Source organism: Chrysochloris asiatica, unplaced genomic scaffold, assembly GCF_000296735.1.
Source record: "Chrysochloris asiatica unplaced genomic scaffold, ChrAsi1.0 scaffold00021, whole genome shotgun sequence".
Classification (NCBI taxonomy): Eukaryota; Metazoa; Chordata; class Mammalia; order Afrosoricida; family Chrysochloridae; genus Chrysochloris; species Chrysochloris asiatica.
Genome location: NW_006408539.1, coordinates 17,194,629 through 17,213,001, shown reverse-complemented (window position 1 = coordinate 17,213,001; position 18,373 = coordinate 17,194,629). Strand labels below are relative to the sequence as shown.

At 40.3% G+C, this 18,373-nt stretch overlaps 1 protein-coding gene across 1 annotated transcript in view; it reads right to left on the bottom strand.

Annotated features, from left to right (window-relative positions):
- The window catches only part of LOC102836022 (serpin B12-like), a 31,796-nt gene extending 13,818 nt beyond the window's left edge, over positions 1-17,978 (bottom strand). The window contains exons 1-5 of the mRNA XM_006837582.1: positions 17,973-17,978; positions 11,874-11,988; positions 9,996-10,060; positions 7,808-7,990; positions 584-701 (exon numbers count right to left, since the gene is read on the bottom strand). Coding sequence (XP_006837645.1) covers positions 584-701; positions 7,808-7,990; positions 9,996-10,060; positions 11,874-11,988; positions 17,973-17,978 — 487 coding nt within the window. The remainder of the gene's footprint in view (positions 1-583; positions 702-7,807; positions 7,991-9,995; positions 10,061-11,873; positions 11,989-17,972) is intronic.
- Positions 17,979-18,373: the final 395 nt, after the last annotated feature.

The window sequence follows — 18,373 nt, the reverse complement described above, 5'->3', positions numbered from 1 at the left end:
AAAGAGGAAGACCCCCACCAAGATGGATTGGCCAAGTGGCAGCATCAATGGACTCAAGCGTGGCAACAGTAGTGAGTTTGGCCCAGGATCGGGAAGTGTTTTGTTCGGCTGTGCATAAGGTCTCTATGGGTCGGTACCAACTCCATGGCACTAACAACAACAACAACAAAGTGTGTCTTTATTATTCAACCTTCACTTTGTTATTCAAAATTCCTACACTAATAATAATTTGTATTACAGATGGAGGAAAAACTCAATTGTCAAACAGGACAACAAAAATCTATGATGTTTTCTTACATGTACATTTCGCATGCATAATGTTAGGGTGAGAAAGAGCTCTTTCAACAATTCTTGGCCTAAAAGCTATAGGAGAGAAGACAGTCATATTTGACTATAAATATTTAAAATGAATGTGACCAATAATCTTTCCCCTAAGGATGTAGCCAACAGATTATATCAATACAAAAGGATAGTATATGTTAGTAAGTCTATGGAAATGATATGTATTAAGACGGAAGGGAAGAAGGGGAAGAAATAAGGAGAATGGAAGGAGAGAGGGTGAAGTTAATTTTAGGTCCCTCACCTTTTGTTTTGTTTTCAATCCATGAGTTAATCTGCATTCTGGTGTCTTCTATATTGCTTTTGAAATCCAAATTTTCAGGTTTCACTTTGTATAATTGCTCCATACAGTCTGAATATTTCTATAAATAAGAATAGAAAAAATAAGAGCTATAAGAACTAAATCATGATTTTAATATACTTAGACCTTCATGGTAGGAAGTATAGGTAAATGGAAGTACAAATGTATAAAAGACTGTTATATAGAACTGTTGTTGTTGTTGTTGTTTTCATTAATTGCCCTCAAGTCAGGTCCAACTCATAGCAAACTTGTATAGGGTTTCTGAGGAGCGGCTGGTGAGCTTGAACTACCAGCCTTGCAGTTCAAACGAACCTTGAGGTCAAGTGCTTATCCTACAGCGCCACACCAGGATCCCTGAACGAACTAATAAAAATATATACAGTACCATTTTCATGTTTGAAGCAGAAACTTAAGTAAAATTAACAAATAACTAAAGGGTGTTATTTTATTGACAAGAACATTTTCTTTTCAGCCTCAGACATTTTGCCTTATGCCCATAAATGAAAAATCAGTACAATCAATTTTAGAATTATCAGTACCCTAAATCTGGAGTCCCAAGGTGTCAATTCCTTTTTGACTACTGATGTCAAAATCTTTCAGTGGTATGTTTTAAGTCATAGAATATGCAAAATATATGTTTTTATGCTTCTGAAACCTAACTGGACTAGTTAGAATCTAGTATTAGAAAATGACAATCCTAAATCCTTTTATAATTTTCTAGATAAAAATGCAAAAAATATATCTTTTATATTCTATTTGTCTCACATACATGCTTTAGTCACACTATCAGGAGTGACCAGTCCCTATAGAAGGACATCATACTTGGTGAAGTAGAGGGGTGGCGAAAAGAGGAAGACTCTCAGTATGATGGCCTGATACACTGGCTGAAACAGTGGGCTCACACCTAACAATCGGAAGGATGGTGCAGGTGGCGGGACCAGGCCGTGTTTGGTTCTGCTGTACATAGGGTGGCTAGGAGGCAGAATGGACTTAATAGCACCTAACAACAACAATAATCTATAACGTATGTGGTATATATTATGCTTTATATACTTTACATTTCCCTCAGCTTTGGAAACACTAAGAGTTCAAGGATAGATTATATAAAGACAGGAATGAAAGGTGCCTGCCTACTTTACTTGTGGAAACATGGTTTCCTTTGACTCACCGGGAGAAATGGATGAGCTTTATCTGCAAACATTCCAGTTGTCATGTAAACTGGACTGCCTCTGGACTTGCTGATTTCAGAGAGGAGGGCTTGGATGTATGAGTGGATTCCCGTATCTTTTCCACACTAAGATGCAAATTAAAAAGATTTGAAACTGTAGAGCTGTGACTTCTGGGGCCTAAGGATGAACTGACGCTAGATCAGAAGTCCTTCAGTCTGCACTCAAACCAGCACCAACTTTTCCTGGAGACAGTCAGTGCAGAGCGATGATGGCCCCACATGAGTCAGAGAAGAATTGTGTTCTATAGGGTTCAACAGCTGATTATTTTTGTGTGTTTTTGCTTTCTGTAAATGTTTATTAAACTTGTAATAACAAAACCTATGAGGTTTCATGTTTTAATGTACAGTGAATTATATTGGAATACAAAATACAGTTTAGAGACTTGTCTTAGCACATAAATCACATAAACCTGAAGAAACACACTTGATTTTTACGTTTGTTTTTTTACATTGAAATTTTTACATTGACATTTTTAGTTTCATATATTAGGAAAAAAATACACCTTCACATCCTATTAGAAGTTAGAAATTATGCCAACTTTAATGTAACTCAGCAGATTATTTTTCTAAAGTAGATCTCCAGGTATCTCTACCGAAGCACCTGGCGGTGGTCTCCAGCCTCCAACTTAGCAGCAGGGTGCATTACCCATTGGCACCTCCCAGGGACTCCTCTTGCCTTGAGCCACTGCCATCTGATAGATTCTGGCTCATAGAGACTGTATTGTTGTTTTTGTTGTGATTAAGGGCACCCCCAGATTTCATCAAACTATTTCAAAACAAATCAAATCGTAGCCTACTCACTCCACCATTTGTACATATTGAAACTCTTCCCTTTCACCACAATGAGTAGCTTGGCGACCTGCTCTTATATAAAGATCCTAAGTGTCTATGACAATCTCCTTCACAGGTGTGTGGGACAACCTGGCACCACTCCTGCCCGAGTCAGGTCTTGCCCTGTCTCCTCCACCAGTTGGCCCAGGGCACACATCTTGACATATTATTTTTAGAAAAATTGGCATGCAAAAAAACTTTGTAGTACTTTGTAACATATAGAAATATTGAGTAATAAGTCTAGTAATAAATACATAACATTTGGTCTAAGTGACCCCACTCGAGAGAGATCACATCCTCTGGGAAGCCACAGAACACCTCAAACAAAAGAAGCTACGTGTTACCAATTTCCCCAGGAAATTACCAATATAGAGAAACACTGGACAAGAAGACTCAAAAAGGTAAGCCTATCTTTATGCAGTAACATTTTCCAAAAATGGCACTTGTGTGTTGAGACCTGGGATTCCCATTTCCCTCTTCATTTTCTGAACCCGAGTGAAAGAAAAAACACAAACAGCTGTGTTTCCTACACAGGGGCTCCAGGGGCTCCAGGTGCTGTTGGAAGCTGCTTGTGTGATGAATGACCTCTCCAGGTATCTTTTGGGGTTCCAAGATGCTGTCTCCTTAGACTAATCTCCCTTCTGAACTTATTACTCAATGGAGGGCATAGCCCTTCTTCTTAAAGACAAGTCATCTTTAGTACATTCTTTTGAACACTTTTCATTTTGTCACCACTTAATTCCAAATGATTTATTCTTTGAAAACAGCCTATGCATGACTGCTAACTCAGTGACGGTATGTATTCAAGGAGATCTGGAATACGTGTTCTCTCATTTACTTTAACCTTAGGTCTTATGATGCATCAGAGAGATTTAAAAAAAAAAAAAAAAAGCAAAAATGTTGTATCTACCTCTTCGTTAGAAGAATTAGCAGTTCTTGTCAATTCATCCAAGTGCAGAACCTACAATGGAAAACACAGAACTACTTTCAAAGGTTTTGCAAATATTTCTTCAGAAGACCAGACCATGACACCGAAAACCATTTTCTTGATAAATGATATGCTTTTTGCATTTTATGAATTTTCTATTGTTTACTACCCTTTTTACTTGTAAGTTTCTTAGTTTTTCTCTTCATTAAGAAAAAGGAAAATGTGATTTCAAGGAGAAAAGGTGAGTCTGCCAAACAAAATCTTTCAAGTGCTCTTGGGCAGGAGTTTAAGGGTTAGGGAGCACTGGAGATGGAGTGTAGGTATTATCTCAAAAAAACAAAAGCAGAATCTGTTCCCATCAAGTGAAATCAGACTCAATGGGACTTTACAAGACAGAGTAGACCTGCCCCCTAGAGCTCCGAGGCTGCAGCCTTCATGGAAGCCGATTACCACATCATTCTCTCCTGGAGCAGCTGGTGAGTTGCAACTGCCAACCTTTCCACACTAATGTCCAACTTCAGGGGCTCATTTTCTGGCATTATATCTGACAGTGTTTCTCTGCTGTTCACAAGGTTTTCAGTGACTAAATATTCAGAAGTAGTTTATCTGTCCTTCTTCCTAGTCTGTCTGTCTGGAAGCTCATCTGAAACCTGTCCACCATGGGTGACTTTTGTAGGCAGTTAATATCCTTGGTCATTCACTGGTACACAATAATTATTATATCACAGTTTGGTGATTGTTTTCAAGTTGCTTTCACAAACATTAATTATCTGATTCAGTGCTTACAGTACCCCTTTGAGTATCTAGTTTTTTTGTTGTAGCTGTTGATTCAGTTCCAACTCATAGCTACTCTGTATAGGGTTTCTGAGAGGGCTCGTGGGTTTGAACCACCAACCTTGTGGTTACCAGTCCAGGACTTATCCTACAGTGCCTCATCAAGACTCTTAAAAGTCCAGTAGTTGGTATTATTCTCTTCAATAAAGTTCATGTTTCCTGATGGCCAAATTTTGTCTCTCATACTTCAGACATATTGTCAAGGAGCGACCAGTCGCTGGAGAAGGATATCGTGTTTGGTAAGGTGGAGGGTCAGAGAAAAAGAGGAAGACCCCCAACAAGATGGATTGGCCAAGTGGCAGCATCGATGGACTCAAGCATGGCAACAGTAATGTGTTTGGCCTAGGATCGGGCAGTGTTTTGCTCTGCTGTGCATAAGGTCGCTATGAGTCGGTACCTACTCGATGGCACCTAACAACAACAACAACAGTCTTGGTGTCATGGTGTAGGATAACCAGCAGAATGTTAACCACAAGGTTGGTGGTTCACACCCACCAGACACTTCTAGCAAACCCTACACAGGTTCACTGTGACTCGAAACCAACTCAACAGCACTTCATAGCAACAACTGTCTTATAGTCACACAGTCACTGATTCAGCTGAGGTCTCACCATAATTTACTAAGGTCATCTTTACAGAATAGCTAAAAAAAAAAACTTTTTGTAACTCTCCTCAAGTATTCACAGTGAGTGGTTCAGATGTATCTTGTGGTTTTAAGAACAGAAATGGGGTAAGGAGGTAGTGTGTGTAAGGTGAGTACACCACTCCTAAAGTACAGATCATCTGGTGTGGTACTGTGATAATACCAAGCACTGGACCGATAATGTCAAGGTCAGCAGTTCAAACCCACCAGTCGCTCCTCCAAAACTCTACACAGGGTCACTATGAGTCATATCTGACTTGACAGCACTTAACAACAATAAAAACAATGAATGGTTATTAATAAACTACTCAGCAGCATTATGTTCTGCCTTATTAAAGGATTTCAAAGTGTCTGAACAACCTCTCCACTGAGGTGTAACAGAGCACACAATTATTGTTAGGTGTCCCCAAGTTGATTCCAACTCAGAACCACCCTGTGTAAAACAGAGCCAAATACTGCCCAGTCCTGGGCCATCCTCAGCATTCTTGCTATACTTGAACCATTGTCATAGCCACTCTATGTCAACCCATCCTGTTGAGGGGCTTTCTCTTTTTTGCTATCTCTTTATTTTTCCAAGCATGACATCCTTCCCCAGAGACTGCTCCAAAATATGTGAGCCAAAGTCTTGCCATCCTTGATTCTAAGGTGCATTCTTTTCAACCCTAGCACATAGAACAGAGTTGGAATTTTGTGAGATGGCCCAAGAGCAGCATGAAGACATCATAAGAGCAGCACAAAACCCAAGCCCATTACGGTAGAGCATATTCTGATTCGGAGGGACCCTGTACGACACAGTAGAATAGCCCCATTTCCAAAACTCTAGTCTTTATGAAAGCAGGCTGACATTACTTCCTGTGCAGTAGCTGGTGGATTTGAACTGCTGACTTTTTGGTTCACAGTTGAGCGCTTAGTCACTGCACCACCAGCGCTCCTTGAAGACATAATGCTCTTGTTGCTGTTAAGTGTTGAGTTGGTTCCAACTCATAGTGACCCCGTATAGGGTTTCCAAGAAGCAGATGGTGAATTTGAACAACCTACTTTGTGGATCAAACCGATCTTTTGGTCCAGTGCTTTATCTCACAGAGCCACATTAGGACTCCAAGGACATACTACGGGTCCATAATTCAAGGACTGTGCAAGAATGGTGCATTCTGGCATTGATTCAACCTTCGTAACCATCATCATCATCATTGGAGCACAGTTGTTGGACCTGGAATTCTGAGCTGTTGGCTGAATCTTTCAAGCATTGTAGGAAAGAAGCACTATTGGGATGTAAAGATGAGGGTTTTTCTTCATTCTAAAGCACTGGACTACAAGGTTGGTTTGGACAACAAGGTCAATGGTTTGAACTCACCAGATGCTCCATGGAAACCCTATACAGGGTCACTCTGAGTGAGAATGGACTCAAAGGCACTTAACAACAATAACATGCTAGAAGCAGTGAGGAAAAACTTTTTAGTTCCTCAAGTCTCTTCTAACTCAGGTCACATGATTGTCATAAGAGATAAGGAAGTATTTCCAATCTTTTTGTTCACAGCACGGTGCATCATGTATCTCTCTGGTTGCATAACCTGAAGCAAACACTGGCATGGATGGGGTCACCAGCCAGCAATGCCTCTCACCTAGAAAGAGAGACGGGGCAAAAAGTGGCTCTATGCATCCTCACTGCAGATGACTTGGACAGATTCTCACATCTTCCTCATTCTCAGCTATGTCTTTCTCTCTGCACACATGAATTTAAAGAGCACCTACTATGGGTGAGACCTACTTTTCTGATGCATGCAAGGAGAATCAAATGGAACACAAGAGTCTTTACATTTAATGTTCTTTTTATGTTTAAACTCAGAGTTGGACTCCAGCTTTTCATATTCATTTCCAGTTCAAATCCTGGATTGGGAGACAGCGTATTCCACTGTTAACCATCCCCATAAAATCAGTGAGCGATGAGTAAGACAAGTTGAAAGATCCCCACCAAGGGATATTGCTTCCACTCACTAGAAATTCTCCATTGAGTTAAAAGTTGATGATTCCCTTGGTAATTTGTGTAAATTATAAATGCTTCCCTTAGATTGTAAGCTTCTTAATATTACTCAATATTATATTTATGTGATGATATTCATTCATTTATTCAGTCAACATCTCTTAGTCAACAGTCAAAATAGCTTTGAAAGCCTCTTAAGGGCTGGGTCCTAGAAGCAGTGGGCCCTCACTCAATCCAGGACACAGTCCTGAACACTTGATATAGTTTTGTCATCAAATGTCACTTGTGCATTTGTATCTCAAAGTAGATTACTTTCAAAGGGTTATGTTATGATGAAACAGAGCATAGAAGGAATGAGTCTCAACTGGGAGGGTGTTAGATGCTCCAGAATTGGGGAAACAGTTTGGGGATCCTAACTCACAGCAGAAAGACTCTAGAGGAAGCTAAGGTTGCAGTTGGGTGGGGTGGGGATGAAGATTTCAGTTCTACCACAGACCAGGGGCCCCAGCTGTTGTCCCTTCATTGCTTGCCTCTCTGAATAGAGCTAGGAGAACTCTTGCCTTCTGCATCCTTTTATAATAGGTGATCTCATAGATGACCTTAAGTGATGATGGGCATCCTCTTGTGTTTCAGAATGGGCTGTCTATGAGCCTCCATGGAAGACAGTCTTGACATCACTTGACTGTCCTCTAGACACAATGAGGAGTGTCTCTGTGACTTACCTTTTCTATCTGAGAGGCACTCTCACCTCTGGCCCCAAAAAGCACCACAGCAAGGGTGGACAAGAGACCCAAGGGAGAAAAGAAGAGATTCTCAGTTGTGTGGTCATAGCTCATTTCTCGAAAGACATCAAAGCAGAACTGTGCATTTGCAGCACTAAACATGTCCATTGCTCCGCCTGTTATCTGGAACACAAATGTGAGTGTCAACAACAGCATTAGGTCAAGACTCTGCTATTTAATCATTTATTTCAGACAAGGGCAAAGATTACTTATGTTTCACGAAACTTACAAGTCCTTGTGTGGTCCTGCAGGATAAGCCCTGGACTGCTAATCAGAAGGTTGGTGGTTCAAACCCACCATCCACTCCTCAGAAGCCCTACAGAGGGTCGCTATAAGTCAGAACCTCCTCAACAGCATTTAACAACAAATGTTCAAGGGGGAGCTTTGTGGAAGAAAATAACAACAACAAACCCAGAAATTCTGATACCAAATGCACTCTGACTTGGGCATGTCCTTGCTTTACGACCCTTTATGAGATAGGCCCAGTTTACTGAGTGGTTGGCCTTTAAAGCTCAAATCAGCTTGTCCTGACTCCTTAAATGTATGTACTGAGCACATGCTCTGAGCAAGAAGCCTTGAGGTGCATTTTCTCATTGAATTTCACCACAAATTCCAGAGGAAGGTATCTGTAGGGATCTCGTTATGATGCCCACATCTGCCTTCAAGACCAAACCACTTATTGCCCTTGTCCAGAGTGTGAGGAGCTGACTCTTTCTCTGATAACTGTGGAGGCCAAGGAGACCCACACACCATGGGTGACCTACACTCAGGACTGGTCAGCCTGGAAAACTAAGGTATGTCACCTTTGAAAATAAAGGTGGGGAGATTTTTACTATCACTCCATCTTCAGAAGCCCTTCTTTCCAGAGTCATGTCCCAGAGAATCTAACCAAAACGTTATAGATTTACGTATGTTCTTGAGCTACGGGACCTATACACTTTTCTTCATCACAGATGCCTTGGGAACTAGCGTGACCCACTCAGAAATCCTCAAGAGGGTTCTCTGGGCATGGATGTATGCTTCCTTTGTTTATTTTAAGAGAATTCCACATTCCCAATTCTGCATTCTCTCTCTTTCTTTCATAGGGTCGACTCGAGTACTTATAAGATTTTGTAAGACTGTCTTGTAAAATTCAATCTATTAGAAGACATTGAAATATGTAAAATACGATCAGGGAATTAGAGAATTTCAATAGTGTAGTTGGGTAGCTCTATTGTCTGAATTTAAATGCCTACAACTTTCAGAAAAGAACACCGAAAACTATGTACTCCAGAGGAATCTGTGAAGTTTTAAAAAATTGTCTCTCTGTTACCACTAAGTCCAATACAAACTTGTCTTGTTGTTGTTGTGAAGTGCCATCAAGTCGGTTCTGACCCATAGCGACCCTGTGTAGGGTTTCCGATGAGTAGTTGGTGAGCTTGAACCGCTGACCTTGTGTAGCCACACTTAATCAAACTAATTAACCAAACGGAGCAAGAGTGTGTTTCCGTGTGTGTATTCTGCTTACTACTGAATTCGTTCAACTCAAGGCAATACTATTTTTTTTAATATTCATTAGAAAATCTGATAGACTTCTATTAATAAAAAAGAGGATCAAAACCACTATTCATTAACTACGCTTTCACATTCAAAATATTTTAAAGCATGTGATCCACAGGGGAGGGGAATTAGAAAAGGGGTTTGGGGTGGTGCAAACTTTGGTTGTATCTTGTATATTGTAATGGTCATGACTTAGTTATAGATTTAATTTAAATAGCTCATGGGGCACTTTGAACTAAAGTCTTAGGGAAATGCCTTGTTTGGTCCTCATGTTTCAAAAGGGGGAAAGAAACTCGGTACGGTAAGTCTTGTAAAGACACATGAAAAAGAAAACTTGTGGTTTCTGGGTTTGGCTGAGAATATTAACAGGAAAGTCCGAATTCTGACATAATTAAATCAGAAGAATTTAATTTACCCAATGCCTTCCAATATCAGGAGGTCCAGCAACCACTTTTCCTAGCTTTCCCGAAAGGTGTGGTTCCGATAAAGCAGTCTTAACATTTTCTACACAAAGATGAGCAAGTTTAAATGGCCTGGCCATTTCTCACAGGAATTTACCCCTTCCTTGAAAAGCAACCACTCTTTTCACATCAGCCTGGAAGTGAAAGTCTCTGAGCATGAACGTCTTGGTCGCCTCATTGTCTTTATTAGAACCTGGTGGGGATGGAATGGAGAAAGAGAAGTGGAGAGGCCTGCGGGTTCACGTGCACAAGAAAATGAGAATAGATTTAAGGGCAAAGTCCTATTTCTGAGTTTATGAAATGTAAAGCAGTTTGGTTCCCTCCCGCCCACCCCACCCCCCACGCACCCCTACGCAACTGTTTGGAAAGATCATCTTATATAACTCACATGTTAAGTTGTTGTTGTTAAGTGCCATCAAGCTTGTTCTGACTCATAATGACCTCGTATAGGGTTTCAGAGGCTGTACATATTTATAGAATCAGAAAGCCTCATCTTTTTCCCTCAGAATGGCTGATGGGTTTGGATCACCAACCTTGTGGTTCATAATCCAGTACTTATCCTCTATAGACACCAAGCTCCCAGTAACTCACACAGTGTTGTTAGCTACTATCTATCTCACACAGTGTTGTTAGGTACTATCTCACACAATGTTGTTAGGTACTATCCAGTTTGTTCAGACTCATGAGCCCCTATGAACAACAGAACGAAACACTGCCCAATCCTGCACCGGCCTCACAGTCATTGCTAAGCTTGAGCCCATTGCTCTCTTAAAATCAAAGCATTCTTGGGCTACCCCAGATAATTCTAATTAAATGTACAGAATCCAAAAACAGGTTTGTCCTGCTGAAGGGCCAATCCGTTTAAATGGTCAATCATGAGTTTTTACAATAAAGTTTTCAAACCAAGCAAACTGGGATTCTATATGAACATTACCTTTGCTATACATGTGAGTATCCAGTAGGATTTCTCTAAGCCTATATCTATAAAATAAAAAATTAACAAAAGCCCATAGTCATTGAGTGGATTACTACTCATAGCAACTTTATGTAGGATTTCCAAGGCTGTAAATCTTTATGGGAACAGATAGCCTCATCTTTCTTCCACAGAGCAGCTGGTGAGTTTGAACCACTGTTCTTGCAGTTAACAGCTCAGTACCTAACCCTCAGTGTCACCAGTAAAAATAATAAATACCTTGAAAGTTTGTTGTGATAATTAAATTCTATAAATAATATGACATCTCAAGATAGAAACTTTATTCTACAAATATTATTTTCCTTTCTCTTAAATGAACGTGGCCTTAATTCAGAGTGATGCTGTGCATCAGCCCTAGACTGCAAACTCACCAGCTGCTCTTCGGAAACCCTAAACAAGGGTGCTATGAGTTGGAACCAACTTGGTGGCGCTTAACAACAACAACAACAACAAGAGTTATAGATACGGGAACAATAGTCCTAGGTCCCACATTTCATTCAACAAAAGAAAACTGAGATAAGATAATAAACCCAGCAGCGTTCATGTAAGTAGAAAGCCTCAAATTCAGAACTAAAATCCAATTTTTCTAAGTCTCCATATCGCATGTTTCCCTCTAGTTCACCAAAGAGAGACATAACCTAAAATAAGAGGCTCTAAATTTTGAGACCACATAGCACATTTCTCCTTGGGTGTCCATAGATATTTACAGACAAATTATTAATTCAACCTCAGTTCCATCATCTTTAAAGTCCTCATCTTAGCCCAGGCATGAAGACTGGGAGTAGGAAGAAGCAGATTTCCACAATATTGAAAACCAGAACATAAGCAGATGGAAAGAAACCATCCGGCCTAGATTTACATCTGTGTTCCTGCTCCCTGCCAACTCTTCACTCCATGGAGGTCTCACTGCCCCTTTCCTTTGGTTCCAACTAAACACGTTTCCCTACGCTTTCTGTGAAATGCCTAAGTCATCACCGGTTACAATAATCTTATCAAAGAAGGTACAATCTAATGTTTGAGTTGTTAACCTTACCTTCAGGTTGGTCAAAATCCACACTACGCAGGCACACACCGTCCTCAGCACAAGACACTTGCTCCTCCCAGGCCTTCCCAGAATTTACTAGTTGCATAAGTCTTTCTTCCTCATACTGTGAAATGATTTAACACATTTATATAAAGGGACAGAGAGTGAACTCACTGGTGTGTGAATTGTAATATGTGCTCTCTGTGTACTCTGCTTCCCTGGGTCAACACAGTAACCCAAGACATGTAGGAAGCAGTAATTAAACATGCATGCCATGGGTTTTGGCAATCATTGAATGTTATTTTATAATTTAAAATATGGTAGGTATTTTAAAATCAAATGAACTATGTATTTATGTATTATACACCCATGGTAAGGATGACAAAGTATTGGTATCCAAAAGCCAGAAACGAGGCCCTTTGTTTTGGGAACCACTGACGGGTTTCTTTCCCTGACTTCTGAGATAAGCCACAGTGAATGAAATATTGTTTCTCTGGGCACAGAAAGATCCAGAGATGAAGTAACCCTTGTTGAGTGAAAGTTTCAGGCACATCTTAAGACAAAATGTAGCCATTGTTCCCACACAACACAAGCTGCAAATGGGTTGTAGCCCCAAATCATAGAATGCACCGCTGTCTTCACTTTTTCATCAGAGGGGAATCTTTGTCCTGGAAGAGCTGCTTTCAGGACACCAAACAGGTGAAAGTCTAATGGAGCAAGATCAGTACTATAGGGAGGATGCTTTAATACTATCTATCTATCTATCTATCTATCTATCTACCTATCTATCTATCTATCTATGTGTTATTGTTGTTGTTAAATGCCTTTGAGTTGGTTCTGACTCACAGCGACACTGTATAGGGTTTCTGAGGAGCGACTGATGAGATCAAACTGCCGACCTTGAAGTTCAAACTGACCTTGTGGTCTAGTGCTTATCCTACATTGTCACACCAGGACTCCACATGCATATAATTTCCCTGGAGAAAGCAGACTGAAACCTTTGGTACCATAAATGGAGTGGTTCTAGAGGAACAAATCACAAGGATGAGGTTTCTGACCTGGTTCTCAAGTCTGACTCGTCTCAAAAGGCACTGATGGCTCTGTCTCTAGTAGTAAAGAGGGCACTGCTAATCCATGGCATGAGGTGGAAATGGAAAAACACAAAATATTACCACAACTAGATCAAGCATGTGTGAGAGACAAGGCTCTGAGTGATTGCATATTTTCTGTTTTTCTACAGTTTTATCGGAATGAAAAATATAAAGAAGCTGGTTGATTAGTCCTACTTCTGCTAGACAAAGTGGTGAAAGAAAGGATTATCTCAAAGCTTCAGAGTTACAGTTCAAGTGCTACATACAAGACCTGAAAGTTGTCATTTGTGCCCTGAAAGGAAGTCTGATTTCTTGTAGGCCAGGAGCAAACTCTAGGACAGATCATCAGTGGCTCATATGCAATTTCTGCTCATACCACTGTACGACCTTTGTCATTGTTTATGGTGTCCCTAAGCGTGAAATTGATATGGAACTCTGGTAGCACAGTGGTTACGAATCGGGCTGCGAATCTCAGGGTCAGCAGTTCGAAACTACCAGCTGTTCCATAGGAGAATGATGAAGCTTTCTGCTCCCATAAAGATCTACAGCCTCGGAAACCCTGTACAAGGTCACTATGAGTCGGAACTGACTCCATGGCACCTAACAACAACAACAAAGAGTGAAATTGTTGGGAAAGCTACTAAATATGTACTTGTTTTGTACAAGCAAATATTCTAAATCAAGAGAATGACAGTCTCACTTTAATCATCAGAATAGAGAGTCACAGATCCTCATTCAATCCAAGACTTGAGCTCATTTACAGACCAACAACCCCTGGAATCTTCAAGTCCCTTTGAGGAAGGGCCCCATTATTCTAACAAAAAATTATACTGTTACTCTTTCTCCAAGCCTTTCTCAAAGAGATCTGCAATGTTTTACAAGAGTGGCTGCTCACTGGGGAATTGAAATCATCATTTGAAATCATTTCAGGAATTATTCGTGTAGTGGTGTAGGATGAGCACTGAACTGCTAACAACAAGGTCAGCAGTTCAAACCCACCCACCAGTCTCTCCTTGGAAACCCTATACAGGGTCACTATAATTCGGAACCAGCAACACTTAACAACAACAACTAGACATTGTCTCTGAATGTACAATACTTTCAGGAAACTCAAATTGTGACTGTAGTCCTCTAGTCAGAGTAGGGGCAGATAAAGGTCAGGTTCTTAATGAAGTCTTCACTAAGTACTGTCTCACAATGGGTCCAGTGGGTCCCGGAACCCATGCTGGAGTGATATTCCCAGTTCCAGGATGAATGATTGGCACAGACATACTCATCAACTGGAATAAACCACCACATGGGACCCCTGACATGTGGAGTAAGCACTATTATGGTAAGAAACATCAAGTGGAAGACATTAGAACTGCCCTGCTTAGGACACGTTGCATGCAGATATTGATGTGGCTAATGTCTTTTTCTACATGCCTGTTTCAGATGACACCTGAAGCAATTTGTTTCCACTGGCAGTGCCAGAAATACACCTTCACTGTCCTGCTTCAAAGGTATATGAACTACGTACCCCTATGTCATAATTTAGGGCACAGGGACCTTAACTGACTTTCACTTCCACAAGACATCACAGTAGTTTATTGCACTGATGCCATTAAACTAATTGTATCTAGTAAGGAAGAAGTATCGATGGAATGTAGGAACTGGCAAACAAAATCATTTATATCAACTGCAAGCATAATTTTGCTTGAAATAACTCAAAAACAGTTACAGCAGTACATCAACAGGAAGCTACCAGAAACTAAAGTCCGATTCAGAAGAGGACATGGGATGAGGTATATCATTGCTGTCATCAGATGGATCTTGGCTGAAAGCAGAGAATACTAATTTACTTGTACTTTATTGACTATGCAGAAGTGTTTGACAATATAGATCACTTTTAAAATAAGAATAACATAACATTGTGAAGAATAAGAAATCCAGAACACTTAATTGTGTTCATGTGGAACCTCTATGTAGATCAAGAGGTAATTTTTTTAATAGAATGAAGGGATACTGGGTGATTTAAAATCAGAAAAAGTGTGCACTAGGGTTGTTTTATTCATCATTGTTAATTCAGTCTGTATGCTTAGCAAATAATCTGAGAAACTGGACTATACAAAGAAGAATGAGTTATCAGGATTGAAGGAAGGCTCATGAACAATCTGCCATATGTAGATGACACAACCTTGCTTGCTGGAAGTTAAGAAGACTTGAAGCACTTACTGGTGAAGATCAAAGGATACAACCTGAAAAATGGATTAAACCTCAATGTAAAGAAAACAAAAATCTTTACAAGTGGACCAGTAAATAACATCATGATAAATGAAGAAAAGATTGAATTTATCAAGATTTACTTGCATCCACAATCAACGCTCAGGGAAGCAGCAGTGAAGAACTCAAATGACGTATTGCATTGGACAAATCTGCTGCAAAGACCACGTCAAAGTTTTAAAGAACTAAGATGTCACTTTGAGGATTGAGGTGCAACTGACCCAAGCCATGATATTTTCAATTGCCTTGTATGCATAGTAACACTGCACAATGAATAAAGAAGATCTAAGAAGAATTGATTCATTTGAATTATGGTGTTAGTGCAGAAATTTGTTTTGAAAGAAGTACAGCTTGATTGTTACTTAGAAGTGTCAATGGTGAGATTTCATCTCTCTTCCTTGGATATATGAACAGAAACTAGTCCCTGGTGAGGGACATCATGCTTGGTAAAATGATGGTCAGAAAAAACAAAAAAAATGAAGACCCTCAATGAGATGGATTGGCACAGTGGCTGAGACAATGGACTCAAACATAATAACAAGTGAGAAGTGATACAAGACTTGGCAGTATCTTGTTCTATTGCACATAGAGTGACTATGAGTTGGAACCAACTCGATGGCATCTAATATCAACAGTGGTGTGAGCATGTCAAGCTATTCCTTCTAAAGTGAAGGGTAAGTTATTACATCTGACACCTCCTAGAATTTTGGAGGAAACAAATCCCACATTTGTGTATGCTGCTCTGGACTACTATCAAGTGACTCAAAAAGCTGCTAGTTTTAAGTGGGGCCCAGAACAAATGATGACTCTGCAAAAGGTTCAGACTGCCATGCGAACCCCTCTGCCACTTGGACCATATGATCCGTCTGTCCCAATGGTGCTTGAAATTCCAGTGACCAATAGGAGTGCTGTGTGGAGTCTCTGGCATGCTCCTATTGGTAAATCACAGGACAGATCCTTAGGATTTCAGCACAAAGCTCAACCATCCTCGGAAGATAGCTACTCTCCTTTTCAGAAACAGTATTTGGCTCATTACTGGGTCTTAACATAGACTGAACAATTAACCATTAGACACAAAGCACCATGCAGTTGAAGCTGCCCATCATGGCCCACATAGTCATAAAGTAGCACACACAAATCAGCACTCCATCATTCAAGTGGCATATAAGAGATGGGACTCAAGCAGGACTTGAAGGTATAAATAAATTATACGAGGAAGTGACCCAAATACTCATAATCTCCCCTCATGATACTACCTTACTTCACACAATCTGCACCTACAACCTTTTGGAATTTTATTATGACCAGATGGCTGAGAAAGACAAAACTTGTGAATGGCTTATAAATGGTTCTTTGTGAGATACATGAATCCACATAAAAGTGAACAGCAACCACATGGCAGTGCCTTCCTGGGACCTCCCTGAGAAACAGTGACAAATGGAAATCCTTGTAATTAGCAGAACTTCAAGCAGTGCACCTGATTGTTCATTTGGCTTTGAAGGAGAGGTGGCCAGTTGTGCAATTGTATACTGATTCATGGGTTGCAGCCAATGGTTTGTCCAGATGGACTTGTAAGGAACATGACTAGAAAACTGGTAACTAGGAGGTATGGGAAAGAGTGGATAGAACTCTCTGACTTGACCCAAGAAGTGAAGATGTTTGTGTCTCATATTAATGCTCACTCACATGTGACCTTGGCATAAGGGGATTTTAGCAATCATGTGGTTCTAGGAATGCCAGTCAGTCTCTTTCCACAGACACACTTGTCATTGTCCATGGGCTCTGTCTTATGCTGGTTTCTCTAGAAAAAAAACAAAAAACAAAAAAAAAAAAACAATTATATCAAGGAAATGGCTCACACAGTTGTAGAAGTGGGACAGCACCAAGTCTGGCTCAGATGAACTAAGATTTCCAGGTCAAATGGCAGGCATGCAGCAGGTCCAGGAGACAGGCAAGCAGGTAGGTTTGACAGGCAGGCTTGCAGGCATGCAGGCAGGTCAGGTGGGTAGGAAGGTAGGCTGCTAATGAGTCCGAGGATGAGCAGGTAATAGAGCAAGCCACTGACTCAATTCCAAAGAACTGGAGATCGGAGGATAAGAAAAATATAAGATCCAGATCCAGCAGAGAACAAGCAAGCTTTACCCAAATGTCTGATATATCTGAAGTGTCTGATCTATCCGAGGAAACTTCCTTTCAATTGATTAGCTGCATAGTAAGAGGCTTCATCATAGAGTTGATTATGGCCCAGTCCAGTTGGCACAAAACTTTAACCATCACAATCCACCCCTTGTCAACTTGACACCTGTATCTATCTCCTTCAACCATATATAGAATCTCGAAATAAAGACAAGAATAAAGTCATATGCAGTTAATACACGTACAACAAAAAATGCACTGACCCCATTTACATCTTATATTTCTCAAATGAACAAAGCAAAAATATTTGACGTGTACATACAAGAAAAAGAATCATTAATAACAATTAAAAAATTTTAAACTAGTCCATATGGGCAAAGCTGGTATTAAGAACTACTGTCTTTCAGTAATCATTCTGTTTTCCCTTTCCTCAGCTGGACATGGTTATTCACCCAGTGGAGTGACCCAAAACTTCAAAAGTTCATTCCTGAAGGATCTAAGCAATTAGTAGCCATGCTAAAATTGGTCTGCTATAGTCTACCATTGACTTTAATCAGAGGGAATGGTAGTGCTAAGACACAGCCTAAGGAATCTCCTGGATTCTATGTATGTTATTTACCTCCATTATGCAATGTCAATCCAACTTCTACTTGATCAGGATCAATCTTTGTAACTCTCTTCTTTGCCTGTTGATTCAAAGACATGAGGAGACTTTTAGTGGTCAGGGAGCCTTCTTTAGTTCCAGTTCAATGGAATAAGTGTTGTGTTTCCAGGTGGTAGTGTTCCTCCTTACGGAACTAAAACTTTAAGACCTGAAGATAATATGGTTGCAGGGACAGAAAGCAAACATTTTGCAAGTGGGTAACTTTACAAGTGGTGGTGCCGCTTCTGTTTCTAACTCTTGGCTCCTAGACCTATGAATTCTGCCCAGCGGAGAAACAGCACCATACATTAGACTCTGGTTTAGAGCGTATACAACCTCCTGGAGAACACTGCAAAGTATTGGCACCTAGTTGGCAC